The sequence below is a fragment of the Cuculus canorus genome, chromosome 15 (genome assembly GCF_017976375.1).
Source record: "Cuculus canorus isolate bCucCan1 chromosome 15, bCucCan1.pri, whole genome shotgun sequence".
NCBI classification, from domain to species: domain Eukaryota; kingdom Metazoa; phylum Chordata; class Aves; order Cuculiformes; family Cuculidae; genus Cuculus; species Cuculus canorus.
Genome location: NC_071415.1, coordinates 15,428,739 through 15,453,629, shown reverse-complemented (window position 1 = coordinate 15,453,629; position 24,891 = coordinate 15,428,739). Strand labels below are relative to the sequence as shown.

Genomic DNA, 24,891 nt, shown 5'->3' with positions numbered 1-24,891 from the left:
AGAAAAAAGTGTCAATAAAATCACTATCATTAAAATGCCCTTTAAGGACTGAACTAGCAAAGAATTTAAAATACATGATAAAGAAGAAATGTAAGATTTGTAGCAACAGCTGCTCATATTTAATTTTAGCACTTGATAGTTCTATCTGTTCTCTCACACTTCATTAAGAAGATACTTCAAGATGTACTGATATTTCAGTATGCTTGCACAATTTCCATTTCTATATGTTAACCAAGCAGCATCATTTTCATTCCATTCTCAGAAGATATATCTGACATCATGTAACTGTCCTCATGATATTAAGCATGATCAACTTACTGAGTTTTAGACTTGGACAAAATAATTATAAATCCTCAAGATCTCATAGAGGGTCTAAGACACAAAAATTTTTTGTTGGAATAATTTCCTAAATTACTAGCACAGGTTCCAAGACGGGTCAAAGCATCTGCATTCAGAGGAACACCATTAGATTTCTCTTTCAGAAGCGTGTGTTCCCACTTGAAGTATCCACAGCCTTTCTTATTACCTTCGTGCTTACCAACAGGACAACAAAAAAATGGTTTGCCGTGATTTGGACCTGCATTTGACACGTACAGTTTTTTAGCTCTTCGACCACAGTGACACAGAGGGGGAGTTGGGTTTCCATTTTTCACAACTCTTGCAGACTGATTCAAATTAACTGTGGAGTTCAGAATGACAGGAGACACTCTGGGCAAATTTGAACTTTCTAGTGGAAAGGAATGATCAAAAGATGAAGTTTTCTCTTGATATATAGCAAAAGACCGTTTTTTTGCTGGTGGAAACATTTTTGGACTGGTTGGCTTTCTCTTAGGAACCTCCGAGGGAGCAGAATAATTTCCAGTTAATGCTGATTGTGCTGAAGTAGCATTTATCTTTGCAGATGGTAACTTAAAAGCTGAAAAAAGTGAAGACTGCCTTTGTTCTGTTCCTACATTATAGATAGTAGTGTCAGGACTTTTGTAAATGATAGATTTAGGAGGTTCCACAGGTACTACAGTTTTCTCCGAGCTTGGGTTACCTGAACTCCCCACAGCTAATTGTTTAGAAGTTGTTTCCTCTTCAAACACTGTTAAAGTATCTGTACTTGAGTCATCTTTGAATTGAACACTCCCTGAATTTTGTTCATATTGAGATTCTGGTATTAAAGCGACATCTTCCCAGTCAGTCAACAGAGATAAGCAATCTGAACTGGTGCTGATATCCTCATTGGAGATATTAACTGAGGAGATGGTAGTGGAGACGAGCACTAGTCCCGATCCCTGTACAGGAGGGTTGTGTCTGGCTCTACTCAGAGGTTGCCCATTGCTCAATCCTTGCCGAGTACCTGTTAATACAGTCCTGGGAGATTGCTGTGCCCACGCCAGAGGAACAGGAAATCTGTCAGTAGATGCTGTTGAAGAGCTTTGGGCTTGAGCATGTCTCTCAGTCCTTGAGCTGCTGCTAGATACAACGTGGTCATCTGCAGATGAATCAGTGGAAGCGGTCCGTTGTTCTTCCGTTTGTACAGTAGAATTTATCCTCATTCCAGCAACACCATTCTGTTTTTTCTCAGCCACAGAGTTTGTGTTGCAAGTTCCATCTCTCGATATTTCAGGTGTGTTGTTACTTCCCAGTGAAGTCTTATCAGTGAAGTTTATAGTCAGTGTTCTGGAAATTAATTTATTCTTTGTATGAGCCTAGGGAGTCCGTAAACAAAAGGAGATTTTGGAAAGTGAATAGTCATAAGTTTTAGGAATCAATGCACAAAATTAATAAGTGTATCAGCCTTGGGATGTTCTGTTCAACTCATAGTTAAGATGCTGGGTTTATTATGTGAATAATAAAGTAGAAGGGAGATACAAAGTAGTAGTTACTAACCTTATCCAAAGATTTAGTAATCTTCAACACACATCCATCACACATCATCCTCCAAGCAAGACGGGCAGTATTCCGAGAATCATCCAACCCTTCAAAAGTATGGTTATATTAATGTCTTCTTTTTAAACTATTACTGGGGATTGCTCTTACTAGAGGAAAAATATAATCTAGGTAAGCCTTACATAAATGACAGGGATTCACAGAACTCTGGCCCATAGTTACCTGGTTCTAAGAGGGGAAACTGAAGTAAAAAGTCAAAAAAAAAAATCCCTATGCTGAAACAGCCAAAGGACCACTCCTTAGGGATGAATATATAAATATACACAAATTTTTAAATCTGTTTTATTAATCATGTCAACAAAAATACCCACGCATTGCACTAGTGTCCTCTCACACCAATGTGCTGTCCAGAGCTATCAGGACAAGTTTCCTTATCCTTCTGCCACCTCTTATTTTGACCTCTAGCAGTTCAGAAACTGATCTTGTTGAACACACTCAATAACACTAGCAGAGATTTCCAAAATAAAGCATGATGCTAGAAGCGACAAAATCTGATCTTTGAAGCATCTTGCCTTTCTTGTTTTGATGTCTTTATTGGACAGAACATTGTGTAACCTGGAAACAATAGTTATTATTTAGAGGTAGGACGAGCTATCACTAGCTGCTTTAGTTTAGCTAACTGAAGCTAACTAGTAGCTCTTTAGCTTTATACAAAAATACCCATATTAAAATGAGGACCATCACGTCATACTTACCAGAATGTTCCCGTCCTTTAAAAGCTATCCCCAAATCCTGCAAAGCACCGCTGAGCCCTTTTGGCTTCCTGTTATAGAAGGCCTAAGGAAAAAAAACGCAGGTACTTAACATAAAGCATTTCAAAACCTCTTCATAGTGAAGTGAAAACCATTGCAGAAAAATCACTTTATGAATAATAAATCTCACAAGGCAATTGTGCATGTTGGGTATCTTCATTTTACAGTCAGGATAAATAAGCATAAGCCTGTAAGTGATCTACCCTGTAACACATTGGAATGGAAAGAAACACGAATCTCTTCTCTCAGTCTTAAACTAATCCATTCTGTCTTAGCTCTGGAGTCCTTAATTTGCACTTTATGGCTTAAATTGATGAAGGACTTAGCAGAGGAGCATTGAAGAATACAACTATAAATAATACCTCGAGGTGTTTGAACTGTTGCATATTGCAAAGGCATGAGCATTAATACTTTCACGTATAAATGCAAAAAAAAAAAAGTGAGTATTGCTACTGACTCCCAGTATCTCATTTGATCACAAGAAAGGGGGAATATTCACAGTGGTTATCTTTGGAGACCTAATTCTGCCACCTTGGTTAAGAGCCTGAGCTCCGAAAGTCAGGACGGGGAGACTCCTGGATCACCCTTTGAAAGTTTCCGTGCCTACACGGGGGAAGGCGCAGCTGGGAGCTGTTCGCCCCCAGGTTCAAACTCTGTTGTCTGTGCTATTCAGGATGCACTTTTTGGTTCAAGTGCAGTTCAGATGCTACACCTTTAAGTTACCTCTAACAGATGGTGACTAGTATTTTCTGCACAGCAATAAGAGCACACTAAACCAGGGAAGTGAGAAAGCAAGCAGAGCAGAAGATGTCAAGAAAGAACAGCTTGGAAAATTCTCTTAGGATAACTATCATTTCTCTAACAATACACCAGGTTGTTTTCCTAGCATTAATATTTCTTTTAAAATTCACACAGTTCTAGGGCATGCAATTTGTTATTAGGCAATAACAACGTAGAAAACAAATGGGTTACTCTAGTCACTGGAACATGCAATATTGGCTTGTAACCTTGGATACAGCTAGCCTTTGAGATGATAATGTAGGTATAAATATTTCACAGTCTATTGATCTTCTCACCTTGTATGTTGCTTTGAGATCAATCCAGGAATTTAAAATGTCAGGTTTTCGCAGCTGCTTCCTTTTACACTCATAGTGCAAACACACCCCCAGGTCCCAGTCTGCACAGAAAAAAACCCCACAAATAATCCATCACTAAAGAACTGGCCTAAAATCTGCATAACCATCACCATGGCATAAAATCTACATAAAGGGCCATAATATTACCATACTGGTTGTGTCCTATACTGCTGGACAGGAAGCACAGGCTAACAAAGGCTTTTTACAAAAAAAAGCTCTAGGGTTGCAGCAATGGACATGAGGATAAGTGAATACACAGTGTTAGTAAACAATGACTTCACGTGGGCAAAGATCTCGAAGACGTCATTAAATCATTTGGACACATTACGACTGGTGACACAGTTCAGTATATGTAAAGCAGAAAAATGTCACCATGTCAGACCCTGAAGACAAAGATGGAATGAACACATCAGGATGCAACAGACTTTGTATTTTCAGTCATATTCTAATACTGCACATCTTTAGTACCTCATAACAGGATTTGGGCTCTCTAGAAGGAAAGAGGCAATCTCACCAGTGTTCAGTGTTATGTGTATTATATATACAGAGAAAGCAAACGAAAACTTTCTTTACCTGTCCAGGTAACGAAGGTACAAGGCTTTGCTTCTGAAGTAGAACGTGGAACGTCTGAACTGAATATAATTTTCTTCTCCATTTGTATCTTTTGAATCCATTTCAAAAATTGTGATAAGCAAATGTTTAGAGGGACTCCTTCATCAACCTGAGTCTTCACCAAACAGAAGAAGCCTGTCAGTTTTAGCACGCCCTGAAAGCCATTTGAGATTTCTCTTCAGCCCTTCGAAGGCACGTTTAAAAAAAATAGCCAGCAGCGATTATACCAAAGTAATACCGAACAGCGATTTTACCTGCGTTATACCGGTTAATTCCGTACAAAATTCGGAGAGGACGGGATGCTCCTGGGGCTGGACGTACGTGTGGAACTCGGATTCGATCTCCCCCGTCGCAGTGTTCAACAGCACTGCGGGAAACTCGACTGCGACAAAAAAAGAAGGAGAAAAACCCCGAGCGAAGCCCCACGGGCGGTCGGCGCCGCTCGGTCCGGGAAGGCGGAGACCCCCCTCAGCCCCCCCTCAGCCCCGCACTCACTGGTCTCGGGGCTGCGCCGCGCGCGCTCCCGCCAGCACGTGGCCTCCAAATCCACGACGACGAGGAAAGCGAAGCGCTGCCCCGCGGCCCGCGCGCCGCTCCGCCCGCCGCTCCGCACCAGCCCCAGCTGCCTGCGGGCGGCACCGTCGCGCTCAGCGACCGCCCGAGCCCCTCGGGCTCCCCCGGAGCACCGCCCCCGCTCCCCCCCCGCCCCCGCACCTGGCCAGCCGCTTGGTGGCCATCGCCGCTCCCGCCGATTCGAACCTCCCGCCGCGGGCCGCCCCGCCCCATCCGCGCGCTCGGCCGATCGGCTGCTCCGGGCTGGCGCGCGGGCAGGGGCGGGCAGTCGCGCGCCGAGGCGGCCATGGCGGCCGTGGGCATCGCGCTCAACGGGCGGAAGAGGCCCGCGGGGCGTCTGCAGGCCCGGGAGGCGGCCCGGGAGGCCAAGAGGAAGAGGAGGAGAGCGGCGGGCGGAGGCCCCGAGGTGAGGCCTCGCGGCTGCGGGCGAGAAGGCGTTTCGGGGGCAAGGCGCGTGCGGTCGCGGGCCAGGGGCGCAGCCGGGTCCGGCTCTGGGGTTCCCAGGGAACGGCAGGGAGCGGTTGGAACGGGTCCAGAGGAGGCTCCAAGGATGCTCAGAAGGTTGGAGCACCTGCCGTCCGAGGAGAGGCTGAGAGAGTTGGGGGTGTTCAGCTGGAGAAGAGAAGGCTCCGAGGAGAGCTTAGAGAGACCTTCCAATACCTGAAGGGGCTACAAGAGAGCTGGGGAGGGGCTGTTTACAAAGGCCTGTGGGGATAGATTGGAGGGAAATGGCTTTAAATTGGAAGGGGGGAGGTTTAGATTAGACTTTAGGAAGAAATTTTTCACGTTGAGGGCGGTGAGGCCCTGGCCCAGGCTGCCCAGGGAAGCTGTGGCTGCCCCATCCCTGGAGGGGTTCCAGGCCAGGTTGGATGGGCCTTGGAGCCCCTGAGCCAGTGGGAGGTGTCCCTGCCCGTGGGAGGGGGTGGCCCTGGATGGGCTTTAAGGCCTCTTCCAACCCAAACCATTCTGTGACCAGCTGGAGGGCTGGTTAAAGATAGCACCTACTGACAGTTCCTCAGTTTCTGTTCTAGGAAATATGGAAGTGAACTCGTTTGGAGTTGAGCATTTACATTTAAGGAATTTTGTTAAAAAATAAATACACACTCCAGTATATTTTTTTGCTAAACAGAGTAAATCTTGAAAGGAGCATTGTATCTGCTCAGCACTCTCTCGCCTGAACAATGCAGCTCAACCCACAGTTTCAGCCTTGTAGTAGCACCTTACCCACCCTGGTTGGTTACAGCTAACTTAGTGCCTGGAGTGGGACGGGAGTCTGTGTGTCTGACATATGAGGTTGGTCATGCTTGTACCTGAGAAGAGTCTGGAGTTCCCATGGCTGGCAGGTTGACTTTGCTGGGTGGATCAACCGTTTCATAGACTTATAGAATTGTTTGGTTGGAAAAGACCTTTGAGATCAAGTCCACCTGTACCTGTCCACCACTAAACTGTATCCCTGTGCACTTCATCTACCACTCTTTTAAATACCTCCAAGGGTGGTGACTCAACAACATCCCCGGGGCAGCCTCTGCCAGTGTTTGATAACCCTTTCATTGAAGAAATTTTTCCTGATATCTAATCTGAACCTGCCCTGGTGCAACTTGAGGCTGTTTCTTCTCATCCTATCACTTGTTGCTTGGGAGAAGAGATCAACACCCACCTCGCTACAAGGTGGTTGTTTTTTTTCACCAAGGTCTAATTGGGCTGTATTGAAAACAATGATGTCATTACTTATTTGTGTATAACTTAGCAGGAGAAGTGAGAGGCACGCAATTACACCAGCCTGTGTTATTATTACCAGATGATTCTTAACCACTCAGACCTCAAATGTTGTCACCTTTGTTAGATTTCCTACTCAGTGACAAGTGGCCTTAGAAGTGCACCAGCACGATCCCATGTGCAGGCTTTGTCAAAATTCATGAGCACAAAGTTTGCTAGCACGATGGGGAAAACAGGACTTCAAGTTGTTTATCCTTCGGGATTTGATATTTTGTAGTGTTCTGTGGTCTTTTTCTTCTTTTCCCCTTAATGCTGTGACGTCTTCTCATCACGTAAGAAAAGACTATATTTACAGGTGAAGAATCTCCATTGGAACAGGCCATATGGTCAGCGGAGGTCTCCAAAATCATGCATTTACTTGCTGATTAGCTTTTTGGAGAATTTGTGCTTGTAGGCTTAAAGAACTGTGGTTTTGAACTGTGTGGTGCAGTCTCCACCTCATCTACTCCTGCTTTCTTCCTTGGATTTTATTGAAACATTTTTTTTTCCTGCAGGGGTCAGCAAACCCATCTGCCAAAACAGATCACATAATGTAAATGGAGTAAATGGGTTTCGGCAAAACCTTACGTGCAGTGGCTACGTAGAACACTTGTATAAATGCCCAAAGCTCTACAGCAAAAATTGGGTGAACGGGTTGAGAGAGCAAAACATAGTGTTCACAAAGCAAAGAACACTAAGTCTCCTTACTGCACACATCTACTTACAGTAGTCTTTATTAAATAAGTTTTTGAAGTTGGAGTACCTGAGTTACTGACATATTGATAGTAAATTTGATACTAAGTGTGATCTGAAACTTTTACCTATAACTAGCGGAAGAGTTATTTTAAATGTAGTTGGTTGTATAAATAGTAAATAGTTTCCTTTTAATGTGTAATTCACTTCATATTCCATGAACTTGTGTGATTACGTATAACTATTCTTCACTAGTATTTCCCTTTTTACAGGAAAAGTCATCTCGCCTGTCAGCAGCTTTATTTGGCGAGGACTGCGAAATCAGCCGTGACCAGCTGTATGAGTTATTAAAATATGCGGCTTTGGGAAAATGCCACAATGCAACACAACCCAGGTATAACACATTCATATTCCAGAATCAACCCTGTCTTCTGTCCTCATGTGTTGGGAGAACCTACCTAGAGGTATATTGGCCATCCTGGCTTTAGAATCCTTGCAGTGCAGTTACAATAATGACAGCCTGTGTTGTGTAGGTCCAGTTGACTTGGCCGGAGACCAGAATTCCTCTTCTGAGAAAAATTCTACCATTTAAAAGTTTTGTTTCATGTGGTTCTCAAAAACTAAATTTCGTGGAACAGAAGAAGCTTTACAGATTGAGAACAGAACCGAAAAAATAGTAACGTGTTTCTTGTCAGGAATAGTTGAAGCAGAGTGTTTTGGGAAATATGTTTTAATTAGTTTGCCCTTTTGCAAATGGAAGGGAAAGGCTGAGGAGGGTCTGTAACTTCAGACAGCAAAAATACAGTGAAATAATCTTCAAATGGAACTCAGGGCAAAAATGATCCCATTCTAGAGTTTTAGTAGTGAGTAGAAAATGATTTTGTGAAACTTTTTGATGCATTAATTCACTAGACTGCATCATTACAGCTGAAGTTACTCGTGTATTCACATTCTGATGCATATAAATAAGTGTCTTGAAATGGTACTGCAGCAGAATTTTCCTATAACTCATTCCTTCTCTGTCTCCCATATTATGTTGCTTCCAGGAATATGTGGCTGCTTGAGATAAGCTATAAAGCCTCTTCTCATTGAAGTCGTTTGGCTTTTTGCCATTCACTGACTTAAAAGCTGGGCTGGTTCCAAGTTTGTTTTCAAGAGGGCTTGATAATTGTTTTGCTTTGATTCTTTTTAATATTATCTTTTTTTAACTGCAGTTGGTGCCGTATTTATCACCAAAGCCACCTGGCTGGGGTTGTGGTTATTGTTCTACATGAAATGAGCCAACTCCATTTCTACAAATTCTATTTGCAGTTCAAACACCTCAGGAAAGTCTTCCGGCATGTAAGTCCCCAAACTGTATTGCTGTCTTCTAAGTTTCTTCCGGTCCTGAAGCCATGTCCCGAGGATTAATTGCTGCAGTGAAATTATTGCCTTTTCCAGTAGGAAGCAGCCATCTTTGACTCTCAAAGCAAGCAAATGAGAGGATCTATTTGTAGCCTTTGTCAGCTCAGAACAAAGGCCAAGGCTTTAAAATTAGAAACAGGTTGTCAAGACTTATGTCTTTGAAGCCTTACCAGGTGAAATGTGTATTGTTTCAGTCCTCTGACTGTTTTGCTTCCTACGTCTTCAGGATTCTAGTGAGATTAAAAATATCTTGGTTAATTTTGAATTTACTCTGAGTGAGTGAGGAGGCTGGCAATAGTTATGCTGTACCCACTGGCTGAAAAAGTCTCACTTTTACTATTTGCACTTCCATTTCCCAGAAAGGTTGCTAAAGGAATTGTTTTAATTTTCTGAGTTACAAGCAATGTTTTTGAAGGAAAAAAGAAAGAAGCACTTTGATTCAAACTTCTAGAGAATTCTTCTTGAACTGCAAAAAATGCAAATCACAACTTAACTGGAAGGTCTGGAACTTGCTTTAGTTTCTATCAAAGAAAGCCTTGAGATTTGCCTTCTTGATCATATCAGGCAAGGCAAATTTGTCCCTTAGTACAAAGAATCCTATATCATCTCATGGAAGCAAGTTTGGTTTGTGTTCCTCCTTGGGCAAACACCAAACACATTTCCACTAATTTTTTTATCCAGCCTCCTTTAAATTTCGCTTGTTTGGGGATCAAGAAATATCTGTTTGCTTGGTATTTCTGCTTCTATTTCAAAATCTCTAACTCATCTCTCTTTTTCAGAGATTCATATTAACACCTTCCACCAACTTCCTAGCCAGCCTGTGTGGAGAAGGAGGAAACCTGAAAGCTCAGAACACTGCAAAAGGTATCTTGCTTGGGTTTACATCATCCTTCTCAACCAGAGCGATTCATTTTCAACAGTAATTTATGACTCTGTGTCCTGTGCAATCCCAGCGTGCTGCTCTGGTAAGCTTGTCTACAAAGGGAAATAGGGAACGGCTTAAACCATGAGACTAGTTACCCTAACTAGTTCAGTGACTCTCTGCCAGCCTTATTGTCACTAGTACTTGCAAAAAGCAGAGAGAAAGTTTTTAACATGTTTAGTCCAAACTTCTAATGCTTCATTATCCATTTTGTGAATATTTTATCCTAAGAAGTATCTAATAAAAGAGATATAAATTAGATTTGTGCCAAGTAGTTACTCATTTCTTCTTCATTTTCTTTATTATACTGAGCAGCATATTAAGGGTAAGGAACAAGCATGTTGACAACTAATTTCCTATTTTTATACTCTTTAGAGTTGATTGTAATCCAACAGGCTAGTACAAAACCTGCAAGAGACTACAATGCGAACTTCACTGAAATTGTTAGGAGTGTAACAAAGAATCTTGAATTCAAGTGCTAAGTGGGAGAGTGAACAGCTGTTACTTTCAGTTTATTGACAAAGTCCTCTAGCATCCTGACTGTAAAGCTACTGCACACTCACAGATCTGAGATGTCAGGTATATTTTTCTTTTAAGTGGGATCTGCAGAGAATCATTACAGGATAATTTAACTCTATACAGCTGTAGATTCTGGTGTGAGTTCAGTGCTTGCTGCTTTGTGAGCTGCACTTAGAGCACATTTTCTCCTGATAATACGTATGGGAAATAATTTCACAGAGAAGGTAGAAAAAAATTAAAAAGAACTTATTTTGCAGCTTACGTGAAGTAGCAGATGATTATGTTGTCATGCTTATAAGGCAAGTTTGTTGTCTGTTTCTGAAAGGAATATGAGAGAGACTTGTGATGTGACTTGCTTCTGAGTCAGCCAACAGTGTAAGTAGCTGAACCGGGATAAAAGTCAAGCATCCTGAATATCAAGTATGTTAATTAAAAAAAAAGTAATAGACACACACACACATTATATATAATATATATAGTATTTTGTGTATATAATTATGTATATAGTGTGTGTGTGTTTATATACAGACACAATAAATGAGGTAAAAACTGAAGAAAGAAATACATATATATAAACTGGAATGAGAGAGAGATAGAAATAAGCTGCAGATGGACAGATCAATATCTCTGTCTGTCTATCTGTATTGTCTATCTATATCTGCATTTTTTTGTTCCAGGTTGTATTTTCACTTGAAATGGTATAGCCTCTTAGTGTATATACTAATGCAAAAAAGTTGGGAGTGCTGTCTGAGCTCAATGCTTCTCTGTATTTTGCAGGTTTGACCTCCACGGGCAGTGATTGTATTCCTAAAAGCTCAGACTTGCAACATGATCCCATCATTCGGAAATACGGAGGAAAAAAACAAGGCCTTACTAGCTATACTCTAACTTTAGAAGAGCAGAAAAAAAATGACTATCCCGTAAAAGGTCAGGTTTTGAGGGGTTTTGTTTCGTTGTTTTATTGTTTGGCTTTTTTTTTTTCAAAGTTTGACAGTTAGTGATATGTTTGGTCATAAGAATGTGTAATGACTTGTAGAAGAGAGAAGTCTGTATCTAATTTTCTTCATCCTAGACTCCCCTGGGTGTAAGGGCTATGTGTATACAGAGTGTGATCAGCCGAGGACGGACAGCAGCCCCCTCTTCGGCCTGGATTGTGAAATGGTAAAAATAATGTGTGTGGCCTTACAAAATAGAGTCAAGCAATCAGACTCTGACCGGCTATTCCAAAGTGAGCCAAGCAGACTCTGTATTTGCTGAACCACTTCTGATAGATTAATATCTGCTGCCAGTCCACTCATTGATGATTCAGTGCTAAATGTGGTCATAGGAAGGACTCGAGAAGGGGTTCTGCCAACAAAACAAAAATATCACCTTGAGCAGTGCAGCTGAGAGCTCAGTTCTGTGCTGACTGTCAGAGCAGCAGCTCGATCTGCCAGTCCATCAGCAGTGCTGCAGTAACCCCTGAGATTGCTGTGGAATTCCTCCTCCTAGCCCTCCCCAAGGTTTGGGAAAGGAAAGATACTTCCATATCGCACATTTTTCCTTTAGCAGTCACGGTTCTGGCAGCACTCTGTGGTGAAGATTCCCCCTTTAGTGCAGTTTTGACCTTGCAGAGATGCTGATATGGCATCAGCATTGAGTAACGTTAACGACACAGCCTGGGCCCTGCTTTTAAATTGTACATTTGTGGTGAATGTACAGTGACAGCTCTGCAGTGCAGAGCACAAACTGATTCTGTGAAAGCAGCACTTCTTTATAATAGTTTTCTTTGTGTCATGCTTGCCTGTGTGTTTGCTGTGCTTATGGTGGGCATTTAACAATTAAAATGAAGCGTGTTGCAGTATAAAAAAGCTATGAGTGGTTGAGTAATTCCTTAGTAGTGATGCTAGCGGCAGCCTAAAGCAGATGTTGGCTAAGGATTTTGAGTGGCAGCATCGTGCTGATTCTGCAACTGCCTCTGCTTCTTCCTGACAGTGCCTCACTGCAAAAGGGAATGAAGTCACTCGTGTCTCTTTGGTGGATGCGCAGGGTCAATGCCTTTTGAATGAACTAGTGAAACCTGAAAGCACAGTATTGAACTACCGCACCAGGTGACTTGCATGGAAGTTCCTTATCTCTTCTTTAAGACCTGAAACCCTTTGAAATTAAACCTGTTATGCAAGACCTTTCAGAAGACTTTGGTTTGCACAGACGTCTGCTGCATTTTATGCAGTGTTAAGAATGCAGTTCTTGCATGTGATTAGAGTAACCAGCATTAAGTATACACTCCCTGCTATGTAGTGCCCATCATTCTGCAGTGTTCTAGGGAAAGTTGTTACAGATTAATGATACATGGTACAAGCTACTCTTTACGGCTGGCTAGAAAATAGGATACAGGGTAAGAGTACAGTATTGCAGTCTGTGTCTCTCTGTTCCATAGCTAAGTTTGCTTATCTGTAAAAAAACTAATGGAGGGGCTGATGAGCTTTCACACACTTCCAGCGCTGGGCTCAGGAATATAACAAAAGCAGACAAACCTCAAGCCTTGTCTTCTCCAAAACTTTGTCCATCTATATCAAAGAAGTGATGTGCCAGTTCCCTCGGGTTACTTGGAAGCCTCTCCTTCCACCATCGGTCTGGAGTATTTCCTTACCTATCTGAAAACTGCATCACTTAAGCAGAAGTTACACTTAAGAGAGATAAACTTTTGAAACAGATGTGGTAGCAGTTATAGCAGTTATTAATATACCTGCAGTACATTCACTTCTGTTGGAACAGAAAGCAGTAAATAGCATTTTGTCTTTAGTCACACTGAGTTCATCTGTTAAATGCCCTCCTTGTAATATTCTCCAGTGGTGCTGTTGTTAATGTGTTGCTTTTACCTCATCCTACTTTTGTTTTGAAGGTTCTCAGGAATCACAAAGAAAATGCTGCTTCCAGTGAAAACAAGACTGCCAGAAATCCAAACCAGACTAAAAAAGATGCTTCCCCGTGATGCAGTATTGGTGGGTCATTCCCTAAACGGTGATCTTCAGGCTTTGGAAGTGAGTATGCTTTTAAGAGTGTTTTTTCCAACCCTGTGATACTCATTTCAGACCTGAAAACACTAAACAATTCCTCTTTTTATTAGTGAACACTTGTTAATTGCTTTTTGTTATGAATAGCCTTATGTCTTTAAGGATTTAAAGGATAAAGACTCTCCTTACATCTATAAACTTGCAAGGAGCTGTTCAGAACTCAAAAGGAAAGAAGGAGTCTGTCCAGACATAGATATGGTTGCAACAGAAACTTCACCTCTCTGCTTCAGTCACAGGAAGGACTTCAGTTCTTCCTATATTTAATTTAACCGGTCTAAAATGCTTGAATCATAATTAATCTTAATAACGCAATCTAGGTCTTCCTAGTGGAGCCTTGGAAACGAAATCTGGGCTTGTTCCATTATTCTCATTTCCTCTCTTGTTGTGGAACAGTGAGAAACTGGCAACTGAAATGAAAAGGCAAAGGCACAGATAACAATGGAGTTACTGCCCAGTTCTAGATGAGTGCTGGTTTTAAATGGGTGATGTTTTCTGTCCTTTAGATGATCCACCCCAGTGTTATTGATACTTCACTGCTTTTTGCCAGAAATGAAGGTCGACGATTTAAGCTAAAATTTCTAGCCAAAGCTGTTCTAGGGTAAGATTATTACTGTATTGTCATGGGAAATATTAGAAACTGTCATGGTGGGTCACAGGGTCTTGTCCTTACTCTAGGAGTATCAGAATTATTATTTTTTTTCACTAAAATTCAAAAGAAAAGAGCAGGCTGTGCAAACAGACATAGAAAGGAAGAATTAACTACCTGCTTGAAACATCAGGCAGCATAATAAATTTGCTCATCTTTGAGCAAGCAGGGATGCTATGACCCAGCCAGATTTGAGTCCTAGCAAAACTAGCTTCTCTGCGGGTCTGTGGCAGTACCAGTGCATTGGATTGTAGAGCAACAAAGACTCTGTGGTTCACACAGGTTTGACCTGTTGCTGGTAGCATGAAAGAAAAGCTAATGCATGGAAGTGTGATGTACTGACTTAAATGATATTCCTCGGTGTACTGGCTCCCACGGGACAGTATGTCTTGGCGATACAGTTCTCACCACTCACCTAGTGAACACTCATACTCTGCTGCACCAAACGGCACTGAGTTGGAGGGCGCTTCCCTGTTTGTGTACAAATTGTGAGTTGGGTCACTGATAAGGAAGAAGTGAAATTAAAAATAGTCGTGCATTGGAGTACCAACTATTACCACCGCTTCTGTCAAACTCTGTAAACAATGTTTTGCTCGACATTGCAAAAACATTTCTTGCAGTAACTTTTGGGAATATTTCACAAGAATGCTGCTGCACAGAACTGAAATCCTTTTTGGAGAGGGAAAAGTTATTTTTTCCTGAAAAGGAGCCAGTTTAGAAAAGATGGGATGTTGGTCAGTGTGGAAAACCTGATAATCTTACTGTACACCTAATTTTGATGCCTTAGGAAGGAAATTCAGAGTGAAGAGAAGCTTGGGCATGATCCTGCAGAAGATGCTAGAGCTGCATTGGAATTGGCTCAGTTCTTTATTGAGCAAGGACCAGCAAAGGTAGCTCTGTCTGAGATTTCTGTCCTTAATCACAGAATGTACAAGTTGTTGTGCTTACGAAGGACATTTCTGCCCAAAAAACATTCCTGCCCATCTTCTTGTTGATTTAATAGAGAAAATAGAGCTGTGATAGAGGCCTCAATTTTGACAGCTTGTTTCAGCGTATATTCAGGTGTCTTAATATCCTGCAGCGTTACCAATGACTCACTGATGTGAATTAGCATTGCTGCCGATCTTGAAGAGGGGCAGTGGGTAGATAAGGATTCAGACACTTCCAACCTACAGGACTGCCTGTCATTTTCCAGATGAAAGAAGTGAGAGACCTTGTATGTTGTGGCAGTGATTCAGCTGTTTTTATGAGTCTCTTGCTTGTGTTGTTGATCTCTGAGAGAACTTTTTCAGAGATGATTGCTGGTTGATGCTGTGAGTGCTGCATGCTTGGAAATGACAACAGAAAATAATAAGGCAAGAAATTAATGGCTGTGTTTCTTCACTGCTGTGGAGTGAGCCTAGGTGACTCAGAGAGAAAGCGCCAGCTTTTTGATTAGCTACAATTAGCTGAGATGAAAGCCAACTACTAATCTTTTTCCTTCCCCAAGGTAGCAGAACTAAACTTGGAGATGCTTCTGACAACTGAAAAACTGGCTGAGGTCTCACAGAACAAAGCTGCGTTACAGCCACAGGGATGTAGCATCCAGAAACAGTTGAATGAGCCTCCACATTTACCTAAACCATGGTAATTAGATTCCCAGATATGCATGTTTTTCCTTCAGTTAATCCTCAGTAAACTCAAAGAAGTCCATTATATTTTTCAGAAGGACCTTCAGAGAGACACAAATAATTGTAGCTTAGCACTGAAAAACTTTAAGAAGTTATATCCTAAATTTCACAAAGCATTTTCTGGGCTGCTTTTTGATGTTGAGGACAAAAGTATTCTTTTAAATTTTGTTAATGAACTCTACTGTTTTTCTCTGGCAAGCACTTCTTGAAAGCTTTTAACTCACCATACTGGTAAGTATTATGATTCACAGCTTGCTTTCTCTCTCTTAGTTTTTTAGACTGCTTGCAGGTGACTGGCCAAAAACCCCTCCTTTTGGGCAGACAGGAACTGGATTCTTCTGATCTGCATCAGAGTAACATGAGCACTCCAAACAAACAGGTGAATGGGCTTAGAGTGGGTTGGTCTAAGCAAGCATCAAAGTAGTTCAAAATTGTTCTTGTTCTGGGGGTGGGTAGCTGAGTCCTATTTTAAAAAGCTGACTGACAGTACTGTTAGCAATAGTGTTAATGCCATGTTAGCTAAATCCATTTTAACATCTCGGAAGTAAGCTTTGATCCTCTGCATCCTCTCATGATTCACTAAGGAAGAATTTCTGCCTGAGGGCTTCCATGGACAATAATGAAAATTAAAGTTGGGCATTAGGTTCATTAGCTTTGTTTCTGTTCCTTTGCAGTACAATTGTCTTGTACTTCTTTGAGCTTCGTATACTCTTTTTCCCTCCAGATACTTGAGAGAGCCTTAGAAGATGTTCCTCTGTCCACATTCAGTATCGTTCAGTTCAGTTTGGGTCCAGAGTATGTTGCATCTCACCTTCTTGCTGGACTTTGTGAAAAGGTACTATATTTTTTGAGAAGAGTCTTCATTGCTGAGCTTGGAAAGAGGTGCTAGTTATCTGGAGGGCCCAAGTAGTTAGTTCCTTTGCTTTGTGAAGTTCGTTCTCTAATCTGTGTTCCTACAGGTGAGAAGCAAGCTGACTGACATGCTGACAATTTACGCAGGTCCTTTTGAAGAAAGCTTTTGCCTGAAGTCTGTGAAAAAAGAATTTGGGAGGTGTGGACCAATCCAATGTGTTACAGTGGTGACTGAAACAAACCAGGTGAGGAACATTCGAAGCATTAAGCTTGCTGACAGGCATGGAAGGCCTGGGTGAGCTCTGAGAAAGATATGGATTAGAACCACTGAAATACTGGGCTTGGTTGGTTGGGGGTTTTTTTTTGGTGGTTTAGTCATCAGCTACAACGATTCAGGGCATCTAAAAGCTGCTCCACACAATGACAAGAATAAACACAGCTCACGGCTTAACTGTGCTGTTCAAGCTAGAGGACTGAGCACTGGAGAAGCTGAGATGCTTTTTGTCCATCTCGAGAGATCTTATATGCTAATGCCTTTAATGGGAAAGAAAAAAAAGGTTAATTGATGAGCTAATTGAAGGCTGTTTTTTAACAGCTATGGTAAATGTAGTGTTACATTTATTACCCCTGAACCTTTTTATATTTTTAAAAGAAAACACAATTTTACCGAGACCTGACTTTAAATGAAGGGAGGGCTGATGCGTCTTATCAGTAAGCCTGAAGTATCTTATTGTTCTGTTTCAAGCCCTATGTCTGCGTCCAATACGAGGTGCTGGAAGCTGCCCAGCTTGCTGTGGAAAGCCTAAATGGAGCTGAGGTAGCAGGATCCTGCATTAAGGTAAACAACGCAAATAGCAAAAGCCTGAGTTATGTTGAGCACATGAACAGCATCCAGTATGTCGTCTCCAACGTCTACTCACAGCACAGCATCTGGGCAAATGCTGCCTGGTTGTGCTGTTGTATCTCCCTATCCCTGGACAATTCAGGGCCACTGGCAGAAAGGAATTAGTGATAGCTCTCTTTTTTAACTTTCTGCCTGTCAGCAGAAAGGGATTAGAACGCATTCTGATGTCCATCTGCAGCCTTAAAAGGAAGAGCCAAATAACGGGGTGTTATAATACCATCTACAAAGTATGGCATTCTTAATTTTATGATGTTTCTGTATTACAAACATGCTCTTTCTTCCTTTTTTATGACTAGTTAAGTTAGCCCTCATTAGTCATATTTTTATTAAGGGAGGGGAAAATAGCTTGTAAACTTCTGGTAATGGGAGAAAATAATTTAAAATAGACGCTCAGAACACAGAGCTGCTTGGCCTGACGCGCTGTGTTTGTTTCCTGCTGAATCCACCCAAGGTGCAGAGACCGGTCACTGCGGCAATGCTGGACTGTGATGTTTTGATAAAGGAACTAGAACTGGATGTAGAAAACGAAGGCGTGATTTATGTGGCGGGTCTAAAGAAGTCATTAACAGAGACAGACTTGCAAGAAGAATTCAGCCAGTTGAAAGACCTGGAAACACTGTTCCTGCCAAAGGATCTCCAGACTGGAAAGCACAGGAACTGCTGTTTCCTCAGTAAGTAACTTCATATACAGCCTGCTTATTTCTTTCAAGTAAGTTCATTCAGCAGCCCTTGGGACTTTGTGCAGACATAGCAAGAGCTGCTGAAACTCAGGCGTGCTCAAAGTGGTGGTGTTTGAAGTACTCCAGTGAAAGGAGGTATTGTTTGGAGGAGCAATTTACAGCTAAATATTTTAAAATATTTTTTTTAAAAAACTGCTTTAAAAAATAATAATTTTTACATAGAGAAGATCCAGCGTAGTTCATTAGCTCCAGTGCCTCAGTGTGAGGGGCTGGCTACAGCGCAGGTTCACACAGACAAGTCATCACCTCCACCAAAGGTGAGGGGAACAACTGGATGAATGCCGTTGCAGTTAACTGGCATTTCTACAGCCTGATGTTTACCTGTAGCAAAATGGGGATCTGCTTTGCTGCAGTGATTTCAGTTTCTCATCTCCCTCCTGCTCCACACCATTAGCCTGTCCTACAGGTGCCAAGAAACATTGTTCCTCTTCTCTTTGTGTTTCAGAATTCCAGAAATCACAGAGTGCTGTGGATGCCCTTGAAGTTATAAACGGATGGACTGTGAAGGGTAGCAAACTAAGTAGTAGGAATGCTCTTGCTTCGGGTCACCTCTGGAGATGGATTTGGCAAATGAATCACAGCAATGGGAAGCAACGAGGAAACAGCTTGTATGAGAAAATGGAGCAACTGTCTGATCGTGTAGGTATAAGGCTATGCTGACGTTCGTTGCAGTTATTAAGCTGTAGGAACCAAGAGTGAAAACTTTGAGCAGACTTGAGTACAGAAGGGTCTCCTTGTGCTGGTGCAGAGAGCCTGCCACGGATCAGTTCCCACAAGGTAGTTTGAAGAGCTAATATCACGTGAGATAATGCAGTGTTTGCAGGATTCTGTATAAACTTAAAACCAGCAGAGCTGCTCAGGGCAGTGAGTGATGCTACACAGGAACTGCCGCCTGCCACTTCAAAGCAAACGGAGCAGTGTGCAGGTGATGCAGGTGGGGTGGGAGTCCGAGGGAGAGGTGAATAGTTGTGTGGCCCTGCAGGAAGCTTTTATTTTTACTGGAGGAAGCTGCAGTGTCATGACTTGGGCATGTGGTTCTCCCTGCTGCCGAGCCACTGTGCTGCCGAATGCCTGCCAGTAACAGAATCATTGCTCTCCTCCCCTTTTCAGTCTGACACTGAGGGTCAGGCTTGCTACACAAAATTTGCAGTGTGATTGCTACAGATCTGCAGATGAAGCAGGGATTTTAATGCTTATATTCTGTTATACAGGAGCAGGATCTAAGGAAAGAGGTGAAGAAGCTAGACCAACATATCAAAAAGATTTACAGAAGGCTGCAGAATAACACCCTGTGTGTTGTTCTCTTTCCTGGAGTGAACAGGTAATCTGCTACCTATTTTGCAGAGAGCCAAAGAAAATACATAGGCTTTCGCTTCCTTGTGCAGGAAAATATTTGGCTGAGAGAAGGCCTGTAGAAGCTGGTGTACTCTGACTCTTATGTTAGGCTGATAAAACCTGAGCGGGTTTTAGGCTGCCTGTAGGCCGTGCCTGATCCAGGAGGAGCACAAGTGCTGAAAACACTTGTGTAGCTGAGGGTCCAGATTAGCGAGGCTGAAGTACACAGTGTTGATTAATTATACAGGCTTTCTCAATTCACCTACCTTCCTCTGTTGGATGTTTCATCCCTGTTGACAATGAGGCAAGATTTATGTGCCCAGGAGGGAACTAAAAAGTTTCCACAGCGTCCAGATTTTTGGGTGATAGGGTTTTGTTTTTTTAAAAACCACCTAACTGCTGCAGCCGTGGCACCAGCTACCAGTTGTTGGCATGTGGTACCCTGGTGAACGTCCTTTCAGCTACAGCTGATCAAGGGGGTGGTTTGTGCCCTCACTCTTACGTGAAAGACACAACTGGAAAAAAAAAGAATACATTCACCAAGCCTGTACGTTTTCATAGGAAGGGGCAAGTCCTAGAGGTGTGTTGGGCTTCAGCACTAATATCAGGGATGCTTCCAGCTGGGGTGGCCTTCCTGCATTTCAGACCCCAAGGCCTGAACTGCCCACAGTCATTCATTGCTTAATTATTAACTAGAAAGGTTAAATCTTTCCCAGGCATTCCTAGTTACTGAGCGCATACTTATTTCAGCAGTCTTCCTTCTGTCTCTCACTGTGTCACTGTGTGAGATAAAGGCCACAGCTACCCTTGCTTTACTTCAGTTTCCCTTGAGCAGAAGGGGGACCGTTCCTTGTGGAGACAGAGACATGCCCTGAAATAGAAGCAGGGAGACAGAGCTGCTCAGCAGCATCTCTCTGCTGCCGGGCCACGGTCCCCATTCTTACATGCAAAGCTTCCTGAGAAGAACCACCATGCTGTATTATCCTCTGCACCACCCAGTGTGCCTGAGGAGGGACACGCATCCCAAGCCAAGAGCACATGAAGGCTTAAAGCCAGTAATGAGTCATTTCAGAAAGATTGCATGCCAGGGGCTGCTCTTGGCGTGATTTGCTCCAATTGTTTGTTTCTAATAACTTTGTTCCTTTTTATAATTTTTTTTCAGGTTTGGTTTTTTAAATTAATGATTTGCTTTCTTAAATGAAACTATTTTTCCCACAGACCAAAGATTAATAGAAAATGAGATAGCAGCACTTCTTACTGTATTAGAGCAGCAGTGATTGGTTGTAGCCATATCCAGATGGTTTCTTGCACAAGCTTGGTGTTTAACACCGCCTCAGTTTGAATCGGCCATGGAGGAGGCCTGACCTGAGGGCTAACCTCTGCAGGCAGTTCAGGCGGGCGTGTAGTCCTTGGATCATCTGCTTTCTTCTGGGCTATAATTGAGTTCATTTGTACATTTGTCACACATCACCACTGTATCACCTCAATCACTTTGCATACTGACCTGTTGGCCCAGCTGCAAAGGTTTGAGAAGATGGCGCTGGCGTCACAGCCCACACCCTGTGCCTTTTGCAGCAGATTCACTGGTCTCGGTGGGTCTAAGCTTACTTTTCAAGGGCCATCTCAAAGTAGCCTCCCTTAGCATAAGCTTGCCTGTTGTCTTGTAGCACCACAGAGTATGAATTCCACCAGCAGAACAGGTGCATTCAGGAGTTTGCAGCCACAGTCTGTAGGAGCCCACAGAGCCTGGGCTCATGTCTCTTGGGCTGCCGAGGGGGCTGGAAGGAAGCTCCATCCCAGGCTTGGAAGAGGCTTCTTTGCTCAGTGCAGTTTCTGTCATACAGACTCCCAGAGGACTTGACAGTCAGAGGAGGCTTCTTGATTAAAAAGAATGCCAACTAATTGTTGGGTGGAGGAAAAAAATATAGTTTTTCAGTCTGCTGACCTTCAGCGTTGCAGGCTTTGCCACGACTCAGCCAGGAAGCTTATGTACAGCAGGGCAGAAATAACACACCTCTTGTTTATGTTGCAGCATGTGTGGATCACAATCTGGCCTTGGTCTGATGGGAATAAAAGATGACGGAGGGAGGAACGCTTGTTAAACTGCCAAGCTTTTAAGCAAAGTCTTTTGTTAAGATATTTTTTTACTTTAAATATTGATGTCTTTGTAAAGATCTTTTACCATAAGAACAATAGGCTTTCACTCTGTATCTTTTACAAGTCTAAAAATAAAAGCTATTTAAAACATCTGAAAGTGCAAAACCTTTTCCATTAACCCCTCTTGCTGTGGCAGTTTTCCCTGGCGGTGGCTGAGTTCGGCAAGTACTTAGGAAGAGCTGAAGGCAAACCAGGGAGTGGTGCATAAAAACCAGTCTGTGAGCCTGCGAGAGGCCGCGCAGCCAGTCGCTCATTGTGGAGACGGCTCAGCGGTTAACAGCTCTTCTCAGGAATTGTGTGGATTTCTGGAAATGTGCTGTGCCAGCTCTGAAGCAGAGTTGCTGCCTCCTTTCTGGGAAAATACTGTTCTTAGTCCATGGAAAGGAGGAATTGGTGATTCATACTTCCTGGACAATCTCCACTTTCTCCTCCCTCTCTGACCACCCCCCACACCCCTCACACGTAAAAAAAAAGAAGAAAAAAGAGAAATTGCAGTGTGGCTGTGGGAGGGGCAAAGGCCATTTTAAGGAAAGCACACGTCTGTGCTAACCTCACACATCACCGCTTTTGGCCGGGAGCTGGGAGCGCAGAATTGCAGTCGGATTCAGTGCACTACGAGCCGTAGGGTGAGGCGCTTTGCAACCTGCCACCTCGAGGCCTGTGCTTTGCAGCCACTGCCACCTGCCATAAAGGCTGCCTGGCCATCCTCCCGCCAGCTCTGGATTTCCAAGCACGAGGATGCCTACGAGAGCTTTCAGCACGGACACAAAAAAAACAAAAATTAGAAAGGAAATGTTTGTTACAAGGTCCGAATGCGAGATGAAGGATTTCTTGATATGAATTAGGCTGAAATAAAGTTGAAATACTTATTATTCCAGAAATCATTAAATACAGCTGATTGATAGAATATTTAAGGCCTCCTACTGCCCGAGTTCGCTACGCTGGGCTCTTGAGTGAAGACCAGACTATGGAGTAGACGTTGGGAGTTGCTGTGTGGAGGAACAGGGAAAAATAAAGGCAGGGGTGAGAAAGGCAAATGCAGCGCGAGCCCCGAGGCAGCACTGGTGGGTGGGTGGTAGATGCTCACATCGGTGTTGCTCACACCTAAATTTAAAGCCTCTAAAACTCCTGAAATTAAATATACGAGTAAGCAAGATGAATGCAGCCATTGTTTTTTTTCTTTTAAAAAGTTCCTTTGTGCACGCCAAGTGCGCCCGGCGTCCTTGGGCTGTAGCTACTGCAAACTAGACTACGCACCAGCATCGGTGCCGCTACAAACTGTGGCAGAGTCAGTGCTTCGGCCCAGCAGGGAGCCGGGGGTCAGGAAGCGCAGTGGAAGAGAGGGGGAATGACACCAAAGCGCTCGTTCCGCTGCACGGATACACTCTCTTTAAGACCACTCACATCCAGCATCTCTGCTGCAGATGTGTGCACTACAACGTAGAAAAAACCCTCAGCTAGCTTTCATTCCACACACTTAAAAATCATGTGGCCACTTCCCTGCAAGAACTAGGATTCCTGCTTGAGAAAAACCTCTGGAGATGACAAATAAAACTAGCAAGAGTCCTATTTCTAGGCATGAAAAAATAATTAAATTTCTCCCCTTTTAATCGAAAATCTAAAAAGGAATTCAGCTTTAAATAAGACATTCTGTACAAAGCTTGAGCACAAAAAGTGACCACCACCGTGTCATTATGTAAACACCACAAATGTTACTCATTTGTTCAGTAATGCACAGAGCAGCGTGCAAGTTCCCTTTCCAGTGGATTAGGTTTCTGTAGCTGTTCCCCTCCCTCCCCTCAGACCTTACTGGAATACAGGAAACCCAGAAGCTCTGGAATATTTACAAAGCTACAGCAGTCAGGATACATTGGGACTAAAGGATTATTTTTTTTTTCTTTAGGGACCGGTCATTTAAATATACAGAAGTACAATAATCTCGCAGGTAAATGAATGGCAGCTTGGATTAGAAAAAGCACCAAAATATTTAATATACATCTGGCACAAATTCCACAAGAAGTCAGTAATGGACAAACCAATGCTTTGTTTATAAGAAAAGAAAAACCTCAGACTGCACTTAATGCTCTTCTTCCCGAAGGGACACAACAAAAACATTGCACTCAGGATTGCTATCAAGTAAAGACAACTTTCTTATTACAACCGATTTGCATTGTGCCTTAGATTGCACATTCTATAGGACGCTGTTTCCATTCTGTTCCAGACAACAATGGTGAGCAAAGTTTGATAAAAGTAATTGTAAAACTACAAACCAAATGGAACTCAGTAGATGCATCATCTTGAACTTCCCCCACTTTTCCTCTCCATCACTGTTCCAAAGTTGGACACATCCCTTTAAAAAAGGATCCTACATGACACAGAATATACTCCAGCCATTTTCAAGCATTATATTTACACAGCACTTCCGATACTGCTGTCCGAAAGAGGAAGCATGGCCTGCTCCACAACACACAATACATTCATCATTTCCCAGAGCGAGAAAATGGGATCATACATGGTCCTCTCTTGGGTAAGTCTGAAAAGGCAAAACCCACTCCTGACACAAAGAATGGCAGATTTGATCCTATCCACCCTTGGTGGTTTACTGAGGAACTGAGAGCTCAATCACCAGGTTGTACTCACATGTGATTCCATGGAAGCTGCACCAAAGTGTGCTCTTATTATTTGCTCTCTGGGAGCAAATGTGCCAAAACGCGTTCCTTCCATAAAGGGTGACAGGGCTAAATCGGGGCAGAGATCCACAAGCAAGTACTCCCAGAAATCCAGCTGCGTCAACTGGCTCTCCCAGGCTGACCCCTCTCCTCCATGCAGCCTTTCAAGGACTTGCAGTTGCTTCATGCCCTCAAGACCAGCCAGTTCAAACCCCAGTGGCGTTGGGTCAGGACCTACTCCTGCCAGTTGCATCCCTGTTTCTTGGAACTCGAGTTACTCAACAACTAACAGCACCAGGCTCTCTGACCACTCCTGCCAGCCCATCTCCCGTTTTAAACCTAAAGATAAAAAAACAAGCATATTTTTAAGATAACTATGTTCAGCATGACTTAAAAAGTCCCAACTTCAAACTATTACGCGGTATCCTGTGAAGTCCTCTAACATGTAATACACGGGAGAATAAAACCAGCAGCCAGCCTGCAGCTCCACTGATCTCTGTGCAGGTTTGCTGCCTCTGGTCACACGATCTCCCCTCTCGCGGGCCCAGAGAAAAGCAA

At 43.0% G+C, this 24,891-nt stretch overlaps 2 protein-coding genes across 4 annotated transcripts; one reads left to right on the top strand and one right to left on the bottom strand.

Moving 5' to 3' along the window:
- Positions 1-132: 132 nt before the first annotated feature.
- ERI2 (ERI1 exoribonuclease family member 2) lies at positions 133-24,835 on the bottom strand. Of its 3 annotated transcripts, none has more exons than XM_054080357.1 (8): positions 5,153-5,296; positions 4,934-5,064; positions 4,693-4,820; positions 4,400-4,592; positions 3,767-3,867; positions 2,634-2,715; positions 1,879-1,967; positions 133-1,697 (listed from the first exon to the last, which is right to left on the bottom strand). In XM_054080357.1, the coding sequence occupies exons 1-8, from the start codon at positions 5,173-5,175 to the stop codon at positions 354-356; spliced, it is 2,091 nt and encodes a 696-aa protein (XP_053936332.1). In that variant the 5' UTR covers positions 5,176-5,296; the 3' UTR covers positions 133-353. The 3 variants fall into 3 exon arrangements, with proteins under 3 accessions (XP_053936332.1, XP_053936333.1, XP_053936334.1); XM_054080358.1 differs by having other exon boundaries at positions 4,400-4,553; positions 5,153-5,293; XM_054080359.1 differs by lacking the exons at positions 4,934-5,064; positions 5,153-5,296 and adding an exon at positions 24,305-24,835 and having other exon boundaries at positions 4,400-4,553.
- REXO5 (RNA exonuclease 5) lies at positions 5,298-24,311 on the top strand. Its single transcript, XM_054080907.1, has 19 exons — positions 5,298-5,417; positions 7,732-7,853; positions 8,674-8,800; positions 9,643-9,727; positions 11,082-11,231; positions 11,377-11,465; positions 12,279-12,394; positions 13,189-13,327; positions 13,864-13,958; positions 14,794-14,896; positions 15,496-15,632; positions 15,947-16,055; positions 16,401-16,511; positions 16,636-16,773; positions 17,274-17,366; positions 17,884-18,103; positions 18,618-18,811; positions 19,384-19,493; positions 21,540-24,311. Exons 1-19 carry the CDS (start codon positions 5,298-5,300, stop codon positions 21,607-21,609), a joined length of 2,328 nt encoding a protein of 775 aa, XP_053936882.1. The 3' UTR covers positions 21,610-24,311.
- Positions 24,836-24,891: the final 56 nt, after the last annotated feature.

Excerpts from the sequence above, each read along its gene's own strand:
- ERI2 (XM_054080357.1), bottom strand. The coding sequence starts at position 5,175 with ATGGCCACCAAGCGGCTGGCCAG. Across the intron at positions 4,821-4,933 it reads GCGGCGCAGCCCCGAGACCA|TCGAGTTTCCCGCAGTGCTG; the intron begins GTGAGTGCGGGG and ends TTTTTGTCGCAG. Across the intron at positions 3,868-4,399 it reads TACCTTCGTTACCTGGACAG|ACTGGGACCTGGGGGTGTGT; the intron begins GTAAAGAAAGTT and ends TTTTCTGTGCAG.
- REXO5 (XM_054080907.1), top strand. The coding sequence starts at position 5,298 with ATGGCGGCCGTGGGCATCGCGCTCAACGGGCGGAAGAGGCCCGCGGGG. Across the intron at positions 9,728-11,081 it reads AGCTCAGAACACTGCAAAAG|GTTTGACCTCCACGGGCAGT; the intron begins GTATCTTGCTTG and ends TGTATTTTGCAG. Across the intron at positions 16,512-16,635 it reads TTGCTGGACTTTGTGAAAAG|GTGAGAAGCAAGCTGACTGA; the intron begins GTACTATATTTT and ends GTGTTCCTACAG.